At 41.5% G+C, this 18,935-nt stretch overlaps 1 protein-coding gene across 4 annotated transcripts in view; it reads right to left on the bottom strand.

Moving 5' to 3' along the window:
* Positions 1–18,935, bottom strand: part of akap7 (A-kinase anchoring protein 7) — a 54,426-nt gene that overhangs the window by 27,045 nt on the left and 8,446 nt on the right. For all 4 annotated transcript variants that reach the window (XM_082147973.1, XM_082147970.1, XM_082147972.1 and 1 more), the window contains exons 3-7: positions 17,797–17,945; positions 17,513–17,649; positions 16,184–16,344; positions 13,755–13,867; positions 9,233–9,380 (exon numbers count right to left, since the gene is read on the bottom strand). In XM_082147973.1, the coding sequence (XP_082004099.1) occupies positions 9,233–9,380; positions 13,755–13,867; positions 16,184–16,344; positions 17,513–17,649; positions 17,797–17,945 (708 nt within the window). The remainder of the gene's footprint in view (positions 1–9,232; positions 9,381–13,754; positions 13,868–16,183; positions 16,345–17,512; positions 17,650–17,796; positions 17,946–18,935) is intronic.

The raw sequence follows: 18,935 nt of genomic DNA, 5'->3' as shown, positions 1-18,935 counted from the left end.
ACATTTACATTCATGCATTTGGCAGACGCTTTTATCTTGCATTCATGACACAGATTTGATTAGTTCCTGCAGGGAATCGAACCCATGACCTTGTGTTGCTAGCGGCCTGATCTACTGTGTGAGCGAGAGGATTGTATGTGGTTGTGTGTTGTGATGTACCGTACGATACAGTTGTGTCCTCTGCAACAAAACACCAGATCTGAGAACGAATACACTGTAAAAAATATTTTTGAAGCTAGAAACTAGAGCTGTATGATTAATCGTTAAAAGATGGCGATCTCGATTCAATCTTTTTTCCAAATGACAGCGATTCGGCTCTATGTCTATTAAAGCTTAGACAAGTGCGATCACAGCGAACATCCAGATCTGACCCAGAGAGAGCAGTCGTCATGTGTAGATATGAAACCGCTTCACTAACAGTCTTTTCAACATCACAGTCTCATTATTTCTGTCAGATTATCACAGAAGTACTGGATAAAAGTTTATAGTTCAGATATAAACACTGATGTCTACAGTAGTGATCAGATTAGAGGAAATCACCTTTAGAAAGTAACGTGATGCTTCAAATAAAGATTGTATCAGTAACATCAAGACAAGAGACATAAAAATGTGTTTGTCACTGAATCATTCATTCAAGAGATTCGTTCAAAAACACTGAATCATCCAGTACTAAAACAAGTGAAGTCTTTGAGTGAGTCACTGAATCATTCATTCAAGAGATTCGTTCAAAAACACTGAATCATCCAGTAATGTAACAAGTGAAGTCTTTAGCAGTGAGTCATTGAATCATTCTTTCAAGAGATTTGTTCAAAAACAATGATTCATCCAGTACTAAAACAAGTGAAGTCTTTATGAGTGAGTCAGGCTGCAATCACACACTTCCCTACAATATTAGTAGGTGAAAAACAGTATGTGACAAAAGAAGTGTGTCTGGATTCACAGTACTCATTAAAGAGTAGGTGAAAAGTCTCTGGATGACCCACTACGGCCGGTGAGATTCTGAAGTGTGCATCTGATGGACACTTTACTTATTATCATTTATGAATGACAGTGAAGCAACGCAAACATGATAATGACAACATGGTGAACGTGGTAAATCCGGATTACATTCATACACACACACTCATACCATACAGAACATACTTTTTTTAGCGTTCGTGAATTACTTATTTAATATAAGTACCTACTCAAGATTCATTGAATAATTCATTTTAAATTAATTAAGTTTTAAATAGACCGCAGCAATTAACATTTTGACAAAACCTAGTAAATGACTGTAAATTACATGTAAATAAACTGTGTGCTTAATAACTGGAGTACGCTTTACATGAAGAAAACGATTTCAGTCTTTCTACTTCAAAACTTCACGTTTAATTCGTGTTACTTGCCATTTCTTTATAATTATTTGTGAAACTTACAAATAATTTCTGAGTGGAAATGGTTTCAAAATAAATAGGCCTTTTTGTTTTCCACTGTATGTTAGGAGAATGTGTTGCTTTCTATAAATATCTCCCCTGGAAATACTTCATCAGTGTGTGTAGCTGTAGGAGACGACTAATATGTTCATCTAGTTCATTAGCCTCATTAGCGTGTGCCAGTCCAGATGATCATCTCACGACAGGAACATTACCTCTGAATAATGAGCTTCTGATGACTTTACACATCATATGGGCTGCTCGTCTGTCTATGTTAATGATCAAAGTCTCTTGCCTCATCTTTAGTTTTACATGACCCTAACAATTAAAGTAAATGCCCTCTTATGATTGGCTGACCTCTTCACATGTGACTCTAACTCTAAACTCTAACCACGCCCACATCGAGTTACTGAATAGATGTGGTGGTCATGTGTTATTAATGAGCTGGTGTTTGTTTTGTCATAATCATAATTTCTGAAAAGAGGAAGTCTGAGGTCAGTGTCTATCCTCTATACTCTAAAAGAGCAAGACTGTCCGCTCCCAGTCTCCAGTGCAGATCTGCTGTGGCTTCTGCATCCGAACACACACGCTTGCTGAAGCGATCGAGCAACTAATGTGTGTCAGTATTCTGGGCATTAGAAAGACACCTGAGGGCTAAAATTAGACCGGGCGTATTGATCAGAGCAGCAGGACACTCTCACAGAGAGACTATTGATCGTCACTCGGAAACCGTGAAGAAACCGTCTCCATTAACACACACTCACAGACGGATGACTGTGGCGAGGAAATAAAATGGACGGTTGGCCTGGAGTTTTATTAGGAACTAGTAAATAAAACATGCGCTAGTCTTTTCTCTCCTATTGTGTCGTATATATCCGAGTGAAACGCTTCAGGAACAAGAACACGCATGTGGGCGGGGCTTGATCGTGTCTGTGGGGGATTGATTGGATGGTTGTGGTTCGCTATTGGTGGATCTCGTGTGATTGACAGGTTGCTCCGCCCTCATCATCAGAGAAGAGGAGAGATGCTGCAAGAGGAACTTATTCTGATTCAAGATAACGAGACACATGAATTAAACACAATAATGATGTGCATTGATTAATCATTTAGTAATAAACACTGCAAAACTACATAAAAATAAGAATTGTAATTATTTACTAGAGAAAGTGCCAAGAGCTACCATGAGCTTACTGTCCTTTGATGACATAACTAAAAAGAAAACTGATATACAGTATATGTCAGTAAGAACTTTTTTAAAAAGATTTATTTAGTACATTTTCAGTCTCATCCACGGACCAGTTCGTAAGACATTAAACATAAATAAACATACGCAAGTGCGCAAGACATTTCCGAATCTTATTGAGAAGGCCATCGAATTCAGGCTTTCCATGCTTCATTTTGCCCTGCTGATCAGATTACTTCAGCTCTACACCACCCTTTATAATGAGCTCAGTCTGATCGAGTCGTTTCAGTCTCACTGAGCCTATGTAAACATAGATGTGTGTGACATAAGCAATTCATATCTACTATAGAGAACAAACGTGTGCGTTTCCTGAAGACTTCGACCTCAGTGGAAATTAAACCATCTGAAATAAATGTAGAAAAGTTCGTTTTTATTCCTCATATTAACCCACCAAAACAAAATCACAGTGTCACTTTGTGTTTTTAGCAGTTTGACTGAAAGACCATAATAATAAGACCTCTGACTAATAATAAATCACAGTTCTTCTATGTGATAACACTGACACAATATACTATGGTAACCACAACAGTTACTAACTATGGGATTCATTCAAGACTGATGCGAACACAACACGATCACAGCTCTACTGTAGTGACTATGATGGCACACACTCCATGTTCATCACACCAGGCTTCTGTCAGAGATAATGAGTGCTTGTAGAGAACCAGCTTCAGATGAACTAGAGGATCAACACTGCCCCCTGCTGTCATCTGTGTGACATCACATGACCAGCTGACGGACACTGAAACCCTTCACAGCGAGTTCACCTCAGTTACACCACCAGTCCTTCCCATTCTCACAGCCATTATCTGCATCTGAGCTGGGAAACACTTCACAGTACAGTGCTCATCTAGCAGATATTACACAGCAATACTAGTGATAAAGTTATTGTCAGTCTGTAGCTCATATTCAATGCAAGAGAAAATACTGTACATGACTCATATTTAAGCTGATATAGCAGATGATGAGATAACAACTGGATGGATGGACGGACAGATAGATGGACGGACAGATAGATGGATGGACAGACGGATGGACGGACAGATAGATGGATGGATGGATAGACAGATAGGTACTTTACATTAAGGTCTCAGTTGCTAACATATATTAGTTGATGTATTAACTAACAGGAACTAACTGTCATGACTCTATTGACTATGATATTGTGTCTTGTCTCCTGTATTTCCTGTATCCCAGCTCTGGCTGTGTCAGGAATCGCCCCCTATACCCTTGAATAGGGCACTATTTGAGGGAACAGCCATTTGTAGTGGTGTCTGAAACCATAGTGGACGTTATCGAGTGAACTCATTGAATCCCACAATGCATTGCAATAATGAGTGTACAACTGATGTACGCTCAAAGGCTAGAGAATACCCATAATGCACTCAGTCAAATGAATTCCCGCGTCTGACCAGAAGGTGGCGCCGCAGCCGAACCATCCATCCGTCCCGTTTCCATGATATAGTTCAAGATAAATCTTTCCATTACTACTGGAGCTGCCACAGAAACTATACAATAGCGGCAGTCCTTCCTCCACACTCAGTGTCTGAATTCACTCGCTCGTTTTCATTCACTCCTTCGAGTGGACTATACTAGTGGAGTAATGTAGGGAGCAGTGAACGAGGGTATAGGGGGCGATTGCGGACACAGCTTCAGTGTTCTGACTCTGAGAGGCGCGTTTAGGACAGCACTTACGCATTGGCTGATCCAACCTGAAGAATAAGCCTTTTTAATGCTATTCGAGCATAAGAAACTACATTATCACACTCGCATGACTGAAACAGCTGCGCGATTCAAAGATGGCCGCCGAGTCAAATGACTCGCCTTAAAGAGACTTTGGCTCTGTTTAGTGTCGGTTTCCTCGGTTATTGATTATGTCCTTGTTTGTTCCTATGGTTACGTATGATTTGCACCTGTTTCTCATTATGTTTGCCTTGTATATATTGTTGTGTTCACACCATTGTCGTAATTACAGTAGTCTCGCGAGTACGTTTTACTCAGAGCTGTTCACATCCTTGGACTGGGATTGGTGCGTTTTAATGCCTAAATGAATATGCAGCGGTCAGGTGGTACAAGGAGAGCTCTCAGAAAACTCACATCTGACAAGCTGCAATTACGAGCTCTACGAGGACGTCAACGTTTTTACTAGTTGAAATCTTGTAATTACTGTAATCACAACATGGTGTGAACGCACCTTATATACCATTACTCCCTGTTCAGTTCGGTCCCTCGTCAGTTCTCGTTTATTATTATTATGTGGTTATCGCTCTTCCCTGCCTGAGCTTCTGTGTTTCTACCCAGCATTCAACTGTTCACTGCTTGTTCATGTTAGATTAATATTAACAAATAGCCTACAACATTTGATCTTACAATAGTTCAAGCTAACTAAGACTAATAAATGCTGCAGAATTATTGTTGATTGTTAGTTCATGTTAACTAATGTTAACAAATAAACCTTATTGTAAAGATGAATAATAAATAAAGATGAAGATATTCCTTAAGAGTTCATGTCCTCAAACGAGTATCCTGTGCTATCAGCATTAATTCTCCAACATTAAACATTATTTGTTCCAGTTGTTGTTGGCAGGATCAACAGCACTGATGTGTGTGTCTCCAGGCAGTTCAACAACATCATGCAGATTATTATTAACAGCTCTACTTAATGTCATGAGCCTGTAATGTAACATGTATACATTTGTGTGTGTGTTTGTGGTGATCAGGACCCGTGACACACACTGCTTAGATCAGTGGTTCTCAACCTCTCCTGCAGGGACCCCCTGACAGGCCATGTTTCTGTTTTAGCCCTGAAATGGCACACCTGATTCAATTAATGAGTATTATTAGAGTAGGAAGAGTAGGAATTAGTCAATTAATCAATTAGTCAACTACTCATTAAGCCTTTAATTAATTGAATCAGGTGTGCCATTTCAGGGCTAAAACAGAAACATGGCCTGTCAGGGGGTCCCTGCAGGAGAGGTTGAGAACCACTGGCTTAGATGAATCCTGTAGCATCTCAGTGTGAGATTCCTTCATCCAGCCACCAGAGGGAGCCGTCTGTCACCACATACTGCTCACCTGTGCCTGGACCAAGTTTGCCTGCCGGATTTGTTATCAGCACAATGGATTACAACTCCAATACACAAATACTCAAATAATACCTACAAATACACAGGTGTAAATATATGGATGTGAGGTGAAGAGTAAGAAGAAGAAGAGTGGGGAGAAGATGAATCAAGCATGTGATAATCAGGTCCTCATGTGTGTTGTGTTAGCATGATATCTGACAAACCGTCTTTACTGTCCATTGTTGGCTTTTCTAGAAATGAAATAGAGTAGAAGTACACTACAGGTGTACACTGTGAAGGATCATAAAATAATCTCAAAGCAATATTTCATGTCCCTGTCACTCATGTGGTGAAAAGCAGTGTAATAAGTGATTGGTCTGAAGATTATCCCTTAAATGTCTGTTTTAACTCAAAGCTGCTTGCTAATAGTGCGTTTAATGAGCTAATTAAATATCTCAGCTCAAATCAATATTTAGTGAGGCCAATGCCTGCATAATAAGCAGGATAATGTACATCCAGCCGGTTGTTATCCCGAAATAAGTTTCTTCAGGATAGCAGGAGATCCCTCCGCTCCACATCAGGGTCCGGATCTTCCTGTCAGGGTGTATTCTGCGGTAACAACCGGCTGGATGTACATTATCCCTTAAATGTGTATTGTGGATCATTTCTTTCCGCTAGTCAGAAAGAAGTCAAGTTATGGATGAAGCAAAACAGCTCAAAATTTCAAGATTGACCAGTGTCTGAAAAAACAAGGGTTTTTAGCATAGACTGTAAAAAAATATGGACGTAGTGTCCGTGACGTCACCCGTAGTGTTTCTGAAGACCGTTTCTGAAGCCTAAAGTGGGCGTGGCCGACCGTCGCCATCTTGGCAGCGTCACTCCCGAATTAATTTATTTTTACAGTCAGACAATGAGCTGAGGTAACATGACGGCTAATGATGACTAATGACCACAGCAGCGGGAATCCACCTGTCACTCAAAAGTGGACACACCCTTAATTATGCAGAAATGTAAGGCTTAATATAATTTAAACGGATGAGTTATAAAAAAATTCCCCCCCCTCACAGTCGTCATGAAGGGCAACATTAGCTGTATAGACCAAAGCCACTGTTTGCTCCAGGCTGTAAACATGTGTTTTTCTGCTGTAAAGTTGGGCATTTCAACATGGAGGAGATGCAGATCTGACTCACTTTTGCAGCCGGCCTCTAGTGGCCAGTTGATGAATTGCCATTTAATTCACTTCTGTGTTGGTTTCAAGAGAGAGACAGGGAGGTTGCCGCTTGGTTTTAACTTGTAGTGTCTTGCTTTAACAATATGGTACTCAATAAAGGGAAACTTCACCACCTGGCCGGATGAGCTTTCAATAAAACATGTCTGTCTATGCAGTAGAAAGGTGAAAACATCGGCGTTACCCGACTATAGAAAACTGAAAGAAAATCTGTTTTCTTTCCTTTTGTCAAACTGGTAGTAAAACTTCACCACCCATAATGCACTGGGCTTGTTGCGGTCCAAGGCCACTCCCAGCAATCTGCTCTGGATACGCTTTCCAGAGTCAAATACCGCCTTGCTTTAGTAGGAAATACTTGGTGGATGCAAAATTCACTTTTATATAGTAGTAAATGGTGTCGACTTGTGTCGCTCCCGAATGCAAGCATTCAAAGAGTAAACGTTTAGCGGGAGTTTCTCTGGGTTTCCAGAGTAGGATCCAGAGCTTTGTAGACAACGACTAAAGGGTGCAAAGAATCTTAAATACAGAGAGAATAAAGAGAAGGAAAATATGATAAACCTTCATGCTTGCAGTCGACACTTCATACTGGATGAGCACAAACTCAGTGTTTTAGACCAAACGAAGGGGAAAACTGAAAGAAATCTGCCAGTTCCACCTGAAGCAAAACTGTCGCGTTCAGGTGAGAAAGATGTTGCCATAGTGATGCTGTTCAAATAGTGGATAAAGTATGACACAATTTTCAGTTGAACTGTTCGGTTAATAACCCTCTGCTGATCCGACAGTCCGTGGGCGGGAATACAAACATGAGGAAGTATAATCTGTAGTTTTCACTAACATTTTTACAGACAAATCAACGTGAATCACTCGGTCCAGGTAACACACAGAAAGAGGAAACACTGTTCATTTACATATACTACTAACTAGAGGTCACCGATTCATCGGTTTTGCCGATATATCGGTACCGATAGTTGATTGGTGGAACTATCGTTATTTGCAAAAATCCACACCGATATTTTTTCCGGGTTGCGTCCGTTGCTGGATCGGCTGAGAAGAGTGCGCTGTCATTACACAGAGCGAGAGCGCCCTCTAGAGGCGGAATAACAGCTATCACTGGCTGAGCTGTTAACATTAACATGCGAGGCTGCGCGCTGCACGGAGAGATCACGCTCCACGGAGAGCGCCGACACTTCAGATGCACATTTAAAACACCGACAGCGAAGCGGTGTGTATACAGAACACTAAAGTACATATTACCATATCATTATAAAGTAATGAATTAGTTAATTTCTAACATTAGTAGTGTGGCTACCTCAAGCGATTAAAGCAATGTGACAAAAACACACGCAAACCTGACCCAAATGTTTTATGTCGCAATTGTTACCATATTAGTTTATATCCAGCTGGTCACTTGTATGCATTCATTAGCCGGCGAAGCTGCATATTTAAAGCTAGTGACGTGATTGCTCTCTCAACACTGGTATGTTCATGCAGTCGACAGAAACATATACAAATCAGAAACGCATTCACTTTCAGTTCTTTTTTTTATCACTACAATACATATGGTTATTTTGATTAGATAATCATCAAATGTTTTAAAATAGAAGCAAATAAAGTGAGAGATTGTACATGTAATATAGGTCTACGTTTATGTCATTTTAATGCTCTGGCCTTTTCAGATATTTAAATATGGCCATCATCTTTGAGCACGACTCTTAAAGAAACACATATTTGACCTGTAATATTTTAATGTTTAAATTATTTTCTGTAGAGTTCATTCAACTTCTCGTTTTAATATATTAATATATTTATTTCATTTAGCACATATCAGTTCAGCACTGTTTTACTTGCAGTGTTGTGTTTGTTTTTAATCCCAGTATCCATTTAAAAAAAATATCGGTTATCGGCATGTATTGTACGGTCAAACCTAAATATCAGTCTCTGTAGAGTCCACTATCGGTCGACCTCTGCTACTAACAACACACAGCGGGTTTGAGTACTGTGGTTTATAATACGCCATTATTATCTGAACCCATCACACAGTTCCAGACTGGAAGTAAAGATCTAGAGTTTGGAAATGACCTGCAAACCTGAGCCCAAATCACAAGCCAGAAGATGTTGATGAAGATGATGATGTCAAAGACCCATCCAGTCCAGAAGCACTGCTTCACACCAGACTGATGCACAGCCGCATCGTCATCACACACACACACACACACACACACACACACACACACACACACACACACACACACACGCTTTCCTCCAGAGCAGGTTTACTCACTGAACGTGACGCTCTTCTCGCAGTGGTAGTATCCATCTGAGGTCTTCTTCTTGAGCATGGAGCACAGGTCCACTCTACACACACACTCGTCTCCGAACACACGGCTCTCGAAGTCGGAAAACAGAGCGGGATCCAGCTTCTTAACGCCCTGCGAAGACACACACACACACACGTCACACACGTCACACAATGAGTCCAGAGCAAGCAGAAGGACACACACACACACGTCACACACGTCACACAATGAGTCCAGAGCAAGCAGAAGGACACACACACACACGTCACACAATGAATCCAGAGCAAGCAGAAGGACACACACAAGAGACAGTCCAGTGGGGCTGGAAGTGTCTGTCGGGGCCGATAACCTCGAGAGGAAGCCTGAGCTGTGGGAAGATTACACACACACACACACACACCTCCCGATCTGTGTCCTCCACATGGAGAAGAAGCCTCAGTCCGTCTGTCACGTACACACTACACACACAGCTCAGCGGATGTGGAGAGAGTCTTCATGAGCACTGGGAGTGGAAGCACTCGAGTCTGAGCGGGTTCAAGCTGTGTAATGTGTGTGTGATCTGATTGTGTGTGAGTGATGAGCAGGAACAGGAGATCTGGCGTCAGTCTCGCCCCTCACTGTCTGACCAGACGGCTTCATCCTCACAACACCATCAATCTAGAGCACTTTAGGGCTTTCATGTTTTTGAAACAAGGCTGCATTTCTCTAATCAAAAATACAGTAAAAACTATAATATTGTTAAATGTTATTTCAGCACTATCATGCTCTTTTAAAGCTCCTCATGCTGTTTTGTTTTCTCCTATAATAGGTTTACATGCATCCAAGGTCAAAAACACAAACTCTTTCCTCGCCATTGACACAAATGTCCAAATGTTTAGAAAATTAAAGGGTTTTTGCAGAATGATGTCTCAGGGTAGTGGGCGCTGTTACACATCAGCTAAAGGAGAACTGAATCTCCGGATCAACAGAAGCACCAGTAGCACTGGTTATGCACGTGTAGTCTTGGACAAAACATTTACATTTACATTTATTCATTTAGCTGACGCTTTTATCCAAAGCGACTTACAATTGCTATATATGTCAGAGGTCGCACGCCGCTGGAGCAACTAGGGGTTAAGTGTCTTGCTCAGGGACACATTGGTGTCTCACAGTGGATTCGAACCCGGGTCTCTCACACCAAAGGCATGTGTCTTATCCATTGCGCCACCACCACAAAAACATGATTTTCTCAGCAAGAAACACATAAACACAAGGTAAAGTGCTGCCATGGCAACCTGCTCACAAAGTAGACAAATGAGGGTGTAAATATGCTAATGCGGGGTCTGTCAGCGGTCGTGGGCGGAGCATGAGCAATATGACATCATATTGCTCAGAAAATCCAAACGGCCTGATTATTGAGTGTTTAGGTGTTTAGGCTAGTGAATGGATTTTCTTCATTGTACGGTAGTTGTGTCCACACACTGCAAACACCATATAAAAGTGAATTTTGCATCCGATGACCCCTTTAAAGCCCGCCTTTTTGAGAGCTGCTCTGCCCTGATTGGTCAGATGGTCCAGTCTGTTGTGATTGTTCTGCTCTGCTCCGATTGGTCAGATGGTCCAGTCTGTTGTGATTGTTCTGCTCTGCTCTGATTGGTCAGATGGCCCAGTCTGTTGTAATTGTTCTGCTCTGCTCTGCTCTGATTGGTCAGATGGCCCAGTCTGTTGTGATTGTTCTGCTCTGCTCTGATTGGTCAGATGGCCCAGTCTGTTGTGATTGTTCTGCTCTGCTCTGATTGGTCAGATGGTCCAGTCTGTTGTGATTAGTCCACTCTGCTTTGATTGGTCAGATGACCCAGTCTGTTGTGATTGTTCTGCTCTGCTCTGATTGGTGGATTTGCTTTGTCAGCAGAAAACAGCGTCTTCTTGACATGAACAACACGAACCAAACTCGTCCAGTCTCAGATACACTACAGTGTTTGAGGGGCAAAGCAGACGCTGTTCTCGTTCAGCCAATCAAGACCAGAGGCTGGCATTATGCAGATTAGTTACAAACCTACGAAGGCTCAGCCGGAAGTGAGACTGGAGTTACTGACTGACAGAATCGCTTCTTTCTTTTAGGAGACAAAGAGTACGTTTACATGCTCACCAGTAAGCTTATAACTCAAAAATGAAGCTTACTGAAATAACCAGTTTTCCCCGTCCACAGCATTTGCATATTGTTCTCCTATTGTTAGCTTAAAGGGTAACTTTCGCCAAAATTTAACCTAGGCTCTTTTTGTTAATCTATCCGAGTCAAACTTTCGTGTAAAAGCATTATTAGGATGGAAACGCCACTTTTAAGATTGACCGTATTTTCAAATTGCCTTGTGAATGGGAGTGCTGGGGAGTGAATGGGAGTGCTGGGGAGTGAATGGGAGTGCTGGGGAGTGAATGGGAGTGCTGGGGAGTGCATGGGAGTGCTGGGGCACTACAGTGATATCATCAAAATGGCTATATTTAAAACACTGAGAAGGCTCGACACAACATGAAACTGTGCTGGAAGTGTCACCAGAGGCTCTACACATGAACTCCAGCACTGAGGACAGTGTGTGTGTACACAGAGTTTACTAACACGAAAGGTTTTATTCGACTCACTTCATCAGTTCGTGTTTCCGGTGGCTGGAATTTTGTCAGTCAAAAGTAGTCGATCTCCGAATGCAACGTAACATGAGGAGAGTAAAGATGGAAAGCTCCTAAAGCTTAGTTCCATATAAATTCACGGATAATTTGTTGTTTTGTCGTTAGTGAAAATCAATATAGACCTTGTTATTGAAAAAGAATCCTCATATAATAATGAAATGATTCAGTGATATCAGTCAAAATGGCGGCGGCCGGGAAGAACAACAGCCACAGCCACTGTTCAAAACCTTTCGTGTTAGTAAACTCTGTGTACACACACACTGTCCTCAGTGCTGGAGTTCATGTGTAGAGCCCCTGGTGACACTTCCAGCACAGTTTCATGTTGTGTTGAGCCTTCTCAGTGTTTTAGAAATAGAGATTTTGATGATATCACTGTAGTGCCCCAGCACTCCCATTCACAAGGCATTTAGACCGAAAACAAAAATACGGTCAATCTTAAAAGTGCCGTTTCCATTCTAACTATGCTTTTACACGAAAGTTTGATTCGGATAGATTAACAAAAAGAGCCTAGGTTCAATTTTGGCGAGAGTTACCCTTTAATTGCTTCTATTGCTCTCCTCATTTGGATAAAAGCATCTGCTAAATGATTAAATGTAGATGTAAACCAGTAACCTGACGACGCAAGTGAACCGCGTTTACATGACTGTATTAATAAATCAGGCCATGCGTGTGTGACGTCCAAACATAATCATCTGTGTATCTGACTCAGAGTATTTCATTAGTTATGTCAGTTGTGATGATAAAGTTTGCAACGTTCAGCTCGTTTATTATCCTCTGATGCAGTGATGATGCGGCGCTCTGACCGAACCGCTTCTACTTCTGCTGAGATGAGAGCACATTTTTAGCATTTTCTGGGTCATGAAAGAGTCTGTGATATATTTCCTTCTTGCTTTCCTGCGAAACGCTCTCTGTCTGGATGTTTAAATCTGCAGTAAGGATGCGTTCCTGTCATGTTTCACACATGCGCACTTCAGTAAGCCGACAGACAGCAGGTTCATGCGTTTACATGACGTGCGTAATCGTGGAGTAAGAGGCAAACCACTACCAGTGTCGACTGGTTTATGCTTAAGCCGTTTATGACCTTACGCCGATAAAAGAAAACAGGTTTCCGTGTTTACATGAGCACGTGTGTTGATCATAATCAGCCTAAGAGAGTGCTTGTAAACGCAATCTGACCTTTGAAACTTTGCAGACCTTTTACATTCACAAACATCTGTATTACACACTGCATGAATAGAGACAACAGAGGCACTTTAAATCAGCTGTTCTCTATGTGAATATACAGTAAAGTGTAATTTATTCCTGTGATCAAAGCTGAATGTTCAGCATCATTACTCCAGTCTTCAGTGTCACATGATCCTTCAGAAATCATTCTAATATGAGGATTTGATGCTCAAGAAACATTTATGATTATTATGAAAACAAGAAAACATTCAGGATTCTTTGATGAATAGAAAGTTCAAAAGAACAGCATTATAAATGTACTACCGTCAACTGAATGCGTCCATAGCGAAAAACTATTAATTTCTATAAAAGTAAATTAAAGTCTTACTGACCCCAAACCTGTGAATGGTTCTGTATAATTAATAGCTTTCAAAATGGGCACGTCAGGCGCGCTTTCACTAATAAAAGCTGATTTTTATTTTGCATGAATTATACACACACTTACATAACTGCGACTGCACTGATGAATAATTAATCATGATTTCCAAAAATAAATGACAATTATCTACTGATCACTGTTGTCATTGACTCAATGCTGTGTTACAGTAAATGTATTCTGCACACACACACACACACACACACACACACACACACACACACACGCACGCGAGCACTTCTCACCTGCTTGCGTAGTTTGGGAGCTCGTGAGAGTTTGAGAAATGTCAGATGAGGTTTGAAGGCTTTGTCATCTCCAGACACGATGCCTCTCTCCTCAAACGCCTTCCTCACACTCTCTGGGTGGAGAGAAACAACACACACACACAGCCTCAGAGACACAGATGCATCCTGGGATAGTCTATTTACAGCCTCCCGAGGACCGGACCGGACCGAGACTGTCTCACCGTCCTCAATGTAAGACAACACATAATCAATACAGAGAGGGCGAGAAAGAGCGAGATGACATTAGCAGACTGAGCTCTCAGTGTCTCGTGCATCTAAACCTTGAACGTGTTCTCACTCCACTTCCTGTGGGGATCCAGAATAATGTGCTCATAAACACCATCAGTGAATATTAGAGGCTTTTTACATGTCATGTAAATGTGAGCAGTGCAGTGATAAATGTGTCATGTGATTACGCCAATACTGGAAGCAGTAAAACCTCAAATCTGGGTTTATTTTGGTACAATGGATGATTATGTTTGAGAGTCTGAAGACTGAAGGGACCATCAAACACATCCACACACCAGAAGCACATCACAGATGTAGAGTTTCACTCTCATTCTTTTCTTTATTGGGTGTAATAGAAAAAGGTGCTTTAATGCATTACTGCAGCTCCGCACTGATTTCTACAAAGCCCCGCCTTCTGCAGAGCTCAGAGTGCCCTGATTGGCCAGCTGACCCCGTGTGTTGTGATTTGGCCAGACACCTCAAGTGCGTGTCTGAAACGTAACACCCCTTACCATAATCGTAAGCTTCAGTCGTTGGTTTCACCGTATCAGTTCGAGCCCGAGTCGGATCGTAAATGCGGATGATCAAGCGGATCGTTTGTAACCAGCATCGGAACGCCACGACGACCGCATTATAATTCACCAAACGCCTTCTCTCTGTGCATGCGTCTTTGAGCGGCGTTATGCTAATATTTTACATTGTGACGTGAGGAAGAAATATCTGGAATATCTGAATAATCAATCAATCAAAGCTCATTCTTCACAAAAGAGAGTTTTGGACTCTACTGACTTCCACTGTATGGACAAAAACAATGAGACATCTCTCAAAATATCTTCTCTTATGTTTCGCAGAAGAACGTACGTCATGTTTAAGGAACATTAAAGGATTAGTTCACTTTCAAACATTTTTTTTGCTGATAATTTACTCACCCTGATGTCATCCAAGATATCCATGTCTTTCCTTCTTCAGTCGAAAAGAAATTAAGGTTTTTGAGGAAAACATTCCAGGATTATTCTACACATAATGGACTTCAATGGCAACCAACTATACCAATGTTCACAGAAGGTTCAAATGTCCGTCTCAATGCAGCTTCAACGTCTCGACACGATCCCAGTCGAGAAATAAGAGTCTTATCTGGCGAAACGATTGGACATTTTCTAAAAAAAATTATATATATATATACTTTTTGACCACAAATGCCCGTCGTGTACCATCTCTGAGACGCGCCACGTATTGCATCATCACGTTGGAAATGTCACGCGTCACGTCATCCAAGTTATTTGTCTGTGTTCTCCGGTTCAAAAAGGAGGGAATGGCGAAAAATTCATCTCATTTTCTCCTCCAACTTCAAAATCGTCCGACATCTTTGTTTTAATTTATTATTATTATTATTTTAATTTTTTTTCATGACCTTTCCAACGTGATGACGCAATACATCTGATGTATTCCTCCAATGGCGCATCTCAGAGATGGTACAAGACGGGCATTTGTGGTTAAAAAGTATATATTTATATAAGTTATATATTTATTTTTTTTATGGCCGATGGTTTCGCTGGATAAGACTCTTATTTCTGGACTGGGATCGTGTCAAGACTTTGAAGCTGCATTGAGACGGACATTTGAACCTTCTGTGAACATTGGTATAGTTGGTTGCCATTGAAGTCCATTCTGTGTGGAAAAATCCTGGAATGTTTTCCTCAAAAACCTTAATTTCTTTTTGACTGAAGAAAGAAAGACATGGATATCTTGGATGACATCGGGGTGAGTAAATTATCAGCAAAAAAAATTTTTGAAAGTGAACTAATCCTTTAAGGCAGGTAAATGATGATAGAAGGATAATTTCTGAGTAAACAATCCCTTTAAACTATACATAACATGTACAGTGAAAAATCTGAAAGCTGTCCGTCATTTTGACAGATTACACTGAGAGTGATGTACTGCACCCTGTAACTGTAGTTCTCACCCCTGTCCACTTGGTGGCGAGAGCGCTCTTGCTGACTATGAATGTGACATTGTTTAGAACTGTTTTTATGCTGTTGAAACACTGATTGAGCGCATTTATCAATGAAATAATAAAGTACAGCTTTTAAACTACTGAACGAATGGTGTGTGTTTATTTGTGAAGGAGAGCAGAGGATGAGGAGTGAGGAAGAGCAGTGTACCTGCGATGAGCGCGAGTGTGTTCAGATGCTCTCCTTCTGTGATCTGGACAAACGCCACTTCCTGTTTAAAGTGTCCGACTCCACAGAAGGGCAGGATCAGCCTGTGTCCCGCCAGCAGTGTGTTCAGAGGAGACTCCAGCGCTGAGAGTGTGGACACAGCACTGCACACACACACACACACACACACACACACACACACACAATAAACAGTGAAGGCATGTCATCATCACTGCTGTGGTCTGAGATGAATGCGCATGTCGCTCTGATAGATCTCACATGTGGCCTTCAAACACAATAAAATGTCTTTGGTTTGGACAACTAGTCTCTTCACGGAGCAGCTGATGCTCTGGGTTATGTTAACTGGGGTCAGGCCGGGGTCAGGCTGGGTTCAGGCCGGGGTCAGGCTGGGTTCAGGCCGGGGTCAGGCTGGGGTCAGGCCGGAGTCAGGCCGGGATCAGGCTGGGGTCAGGCCGGGGTCAGGCTGGGGTGAAGTGTGCTGTCAGGGAGATGTGCCTTTAGAGGACTGCCAAGAACATAGAGTGAACACAGCTAACATTACTGATGAACAGAATGTGTCCTTCATCATATAGCTGTCGCTGCTGTTTTAAAGAGCAATAAGCCGTGTGTTACATAAGGAATAATGGACAACAGAATTATTAAAAACTGTCCAATAATTGATTGTTACATTATTTAATTAAGATTAATTTATTTAGCAATAATTGAAGTCATTTTGACATTTTGTTACAAAGTAATTATAATTAAATAAAGCACATAATAAGTGCATTTTTGTATTATTGTCATACTTTTAAAAGTTTAATGTCACTTTATGTCACTCCACCCACACGCTCTTCTGATTGGCTGTGATTTTTTATTTGGTTATGAGTGCAGTGCTCTTGCAGATAGACTCCGCCCACACTCTCTCCTGATTGGCTGTGATTTTTTATTGATTTGGTTGTGTGCAGTGCTCTTGCAGAGAGACCCCGCCCACACTCTCTTCTGATTGGCTGTGATTTCTGATTGATTTGGTTGTGAGTGCAGTGCTCTTGCAGATAGACTCCGCCCACACTCTCTCCTGATTGGCTGTGATTTTGGATTGATTTGGTTGCGTGTAGTGAGTTTGCAGAGAGACTCCGCCCACACTCTCTCCTGATTGGCTGTGATTTTTGATTAATTTTATGGCGTCTGATGTGGCAGACAAATTGCATCTGCTCAGGACAGAGTGTAATTGTGGTTCATATTTAAACTGAATCCATGCATGGAGAGCCCTGAGCTACATTCAGCTGTCCTGTGTGTGTGTGTGTGTGTGTGTGTGTGTGTGTGTGTTCTTACAGATCAACCTGCTCCTGTGTCTTCAGGTGAACCACTAGTAGAGTAATGTGTAGAGTATCCACAGGTATCAGCGCTCGCGACAGACGAGAGTCCTTCTCCAGCACCAGCTTCTGCACGTCCTGCACCGCCTGCTTGATCTGACACACACACACACACACACACACACACACACACACACACACACACACACACACACACACACAGCTTCACAACCAGTGGCTCACAGATAGCAGGGAACACATGATGGAGTATGTGAGGATAGTGAAGTACACAGACTCCCGTACCTCTGGATTGGTGATTGGCACTGAGATAAAGTAGTTTGGCCGAGCGACCGGCTCCTTCTTCTTCTTCTTCTCTCCATCTTCCTCACTCTCCACTCGACTGCCGTCTCCTCTCTTACGCTTCTTCTTCACGCTGGATGCCGAGCCGGCGACTGAAAACACAGACAGCATCACAGTAATGATCAGAGTCGAAGCTTCATTACATTCAAACCAGCAAATAAACTACTCTGTACTAACATTTCATTTGTTGACCTTCCTTAATCCCTTAACCCTATCCATACCACTACACCAGTCCTAACCGTACCTTTTTTGAAAAGGTAAAACAAACAAAAAATGACATGAACTAACCCTGATGATCATGTTCTCACTCATTTACTGACACCTAGACCTGAAAAAAAAGGTTCATCGATACAAACTTTAAGTTTGCTAGAGAAAGCCGGACCATAATGTTTGAGGTAGACTTCACAGCTTTAAGTCAGACGTTTGTTTGAAGTAGTTTTATAATTGGAGTTCGAAGGTTTTAAGTTTGAAATAGTTTTAGTTTTAGTTAAGTAGAAGTTTTAAAAGGCAGAATTTTGAAGAGATAGATAGACAGATGATGATGATAGATAGATAGACAGATAGATTAGACAGATGATAAATAGATAGATAGATAGATAAATAGATAGATAAGCCGTGTTTCCACCGAAATTACCCGGAACAATTTGTACCAGGAACTTTTTTCCCAGGAACTTTTTTTGCCCCAGACCGGTTGCTTTCTGCGTTTACACCGCGGTCTAAAGTACCGGGAAGGTAAACTGCGCGCAACTGCTCCTCCCAGTCTGCGACGGACAGTAATCAGTTGCGCCACATGGAGGAGATTCAAACTGTGCTGCAGTTATGTATTGGTTTACTAACGAGGTAATTAACAAAACAAAATAGACGAGCACTGATACTAAAGCGTGTTCGGAAAGCTCGTATGCGTATAAAATTAGACAACGTATGTTATCAGTTATTGTGAGATGCCTGGGACGAACGCGAAAAAAAATGTCCTCTTTCGCAAATACACTTAAAAAAAGCCTGAACCCCGTCTATCAATCATAAATAGTGACAGTCTTGTAAATAGTTTTTTGTTACTAACCTAACCTTGCAATAGATGGCAA

The sequence above is a fragment of the Leuciscus leuciscus genome (genome assembly GCF_965113295.1).
Source record: "Leuciscus leuciscus genome assembly, chromosome: 19".
NCBI classification, from domain to species: Eukaryota; Metazoa; Chordata; class Actinopteri; order Cypriniformes; family Leuciscidae; genus Leuciscus; species Leuciscus leuciscus.
Note: the sequence above shows the minus strand (reverse complement) of the source record. Positions and strands in the feature narration are given on the sequence as shown.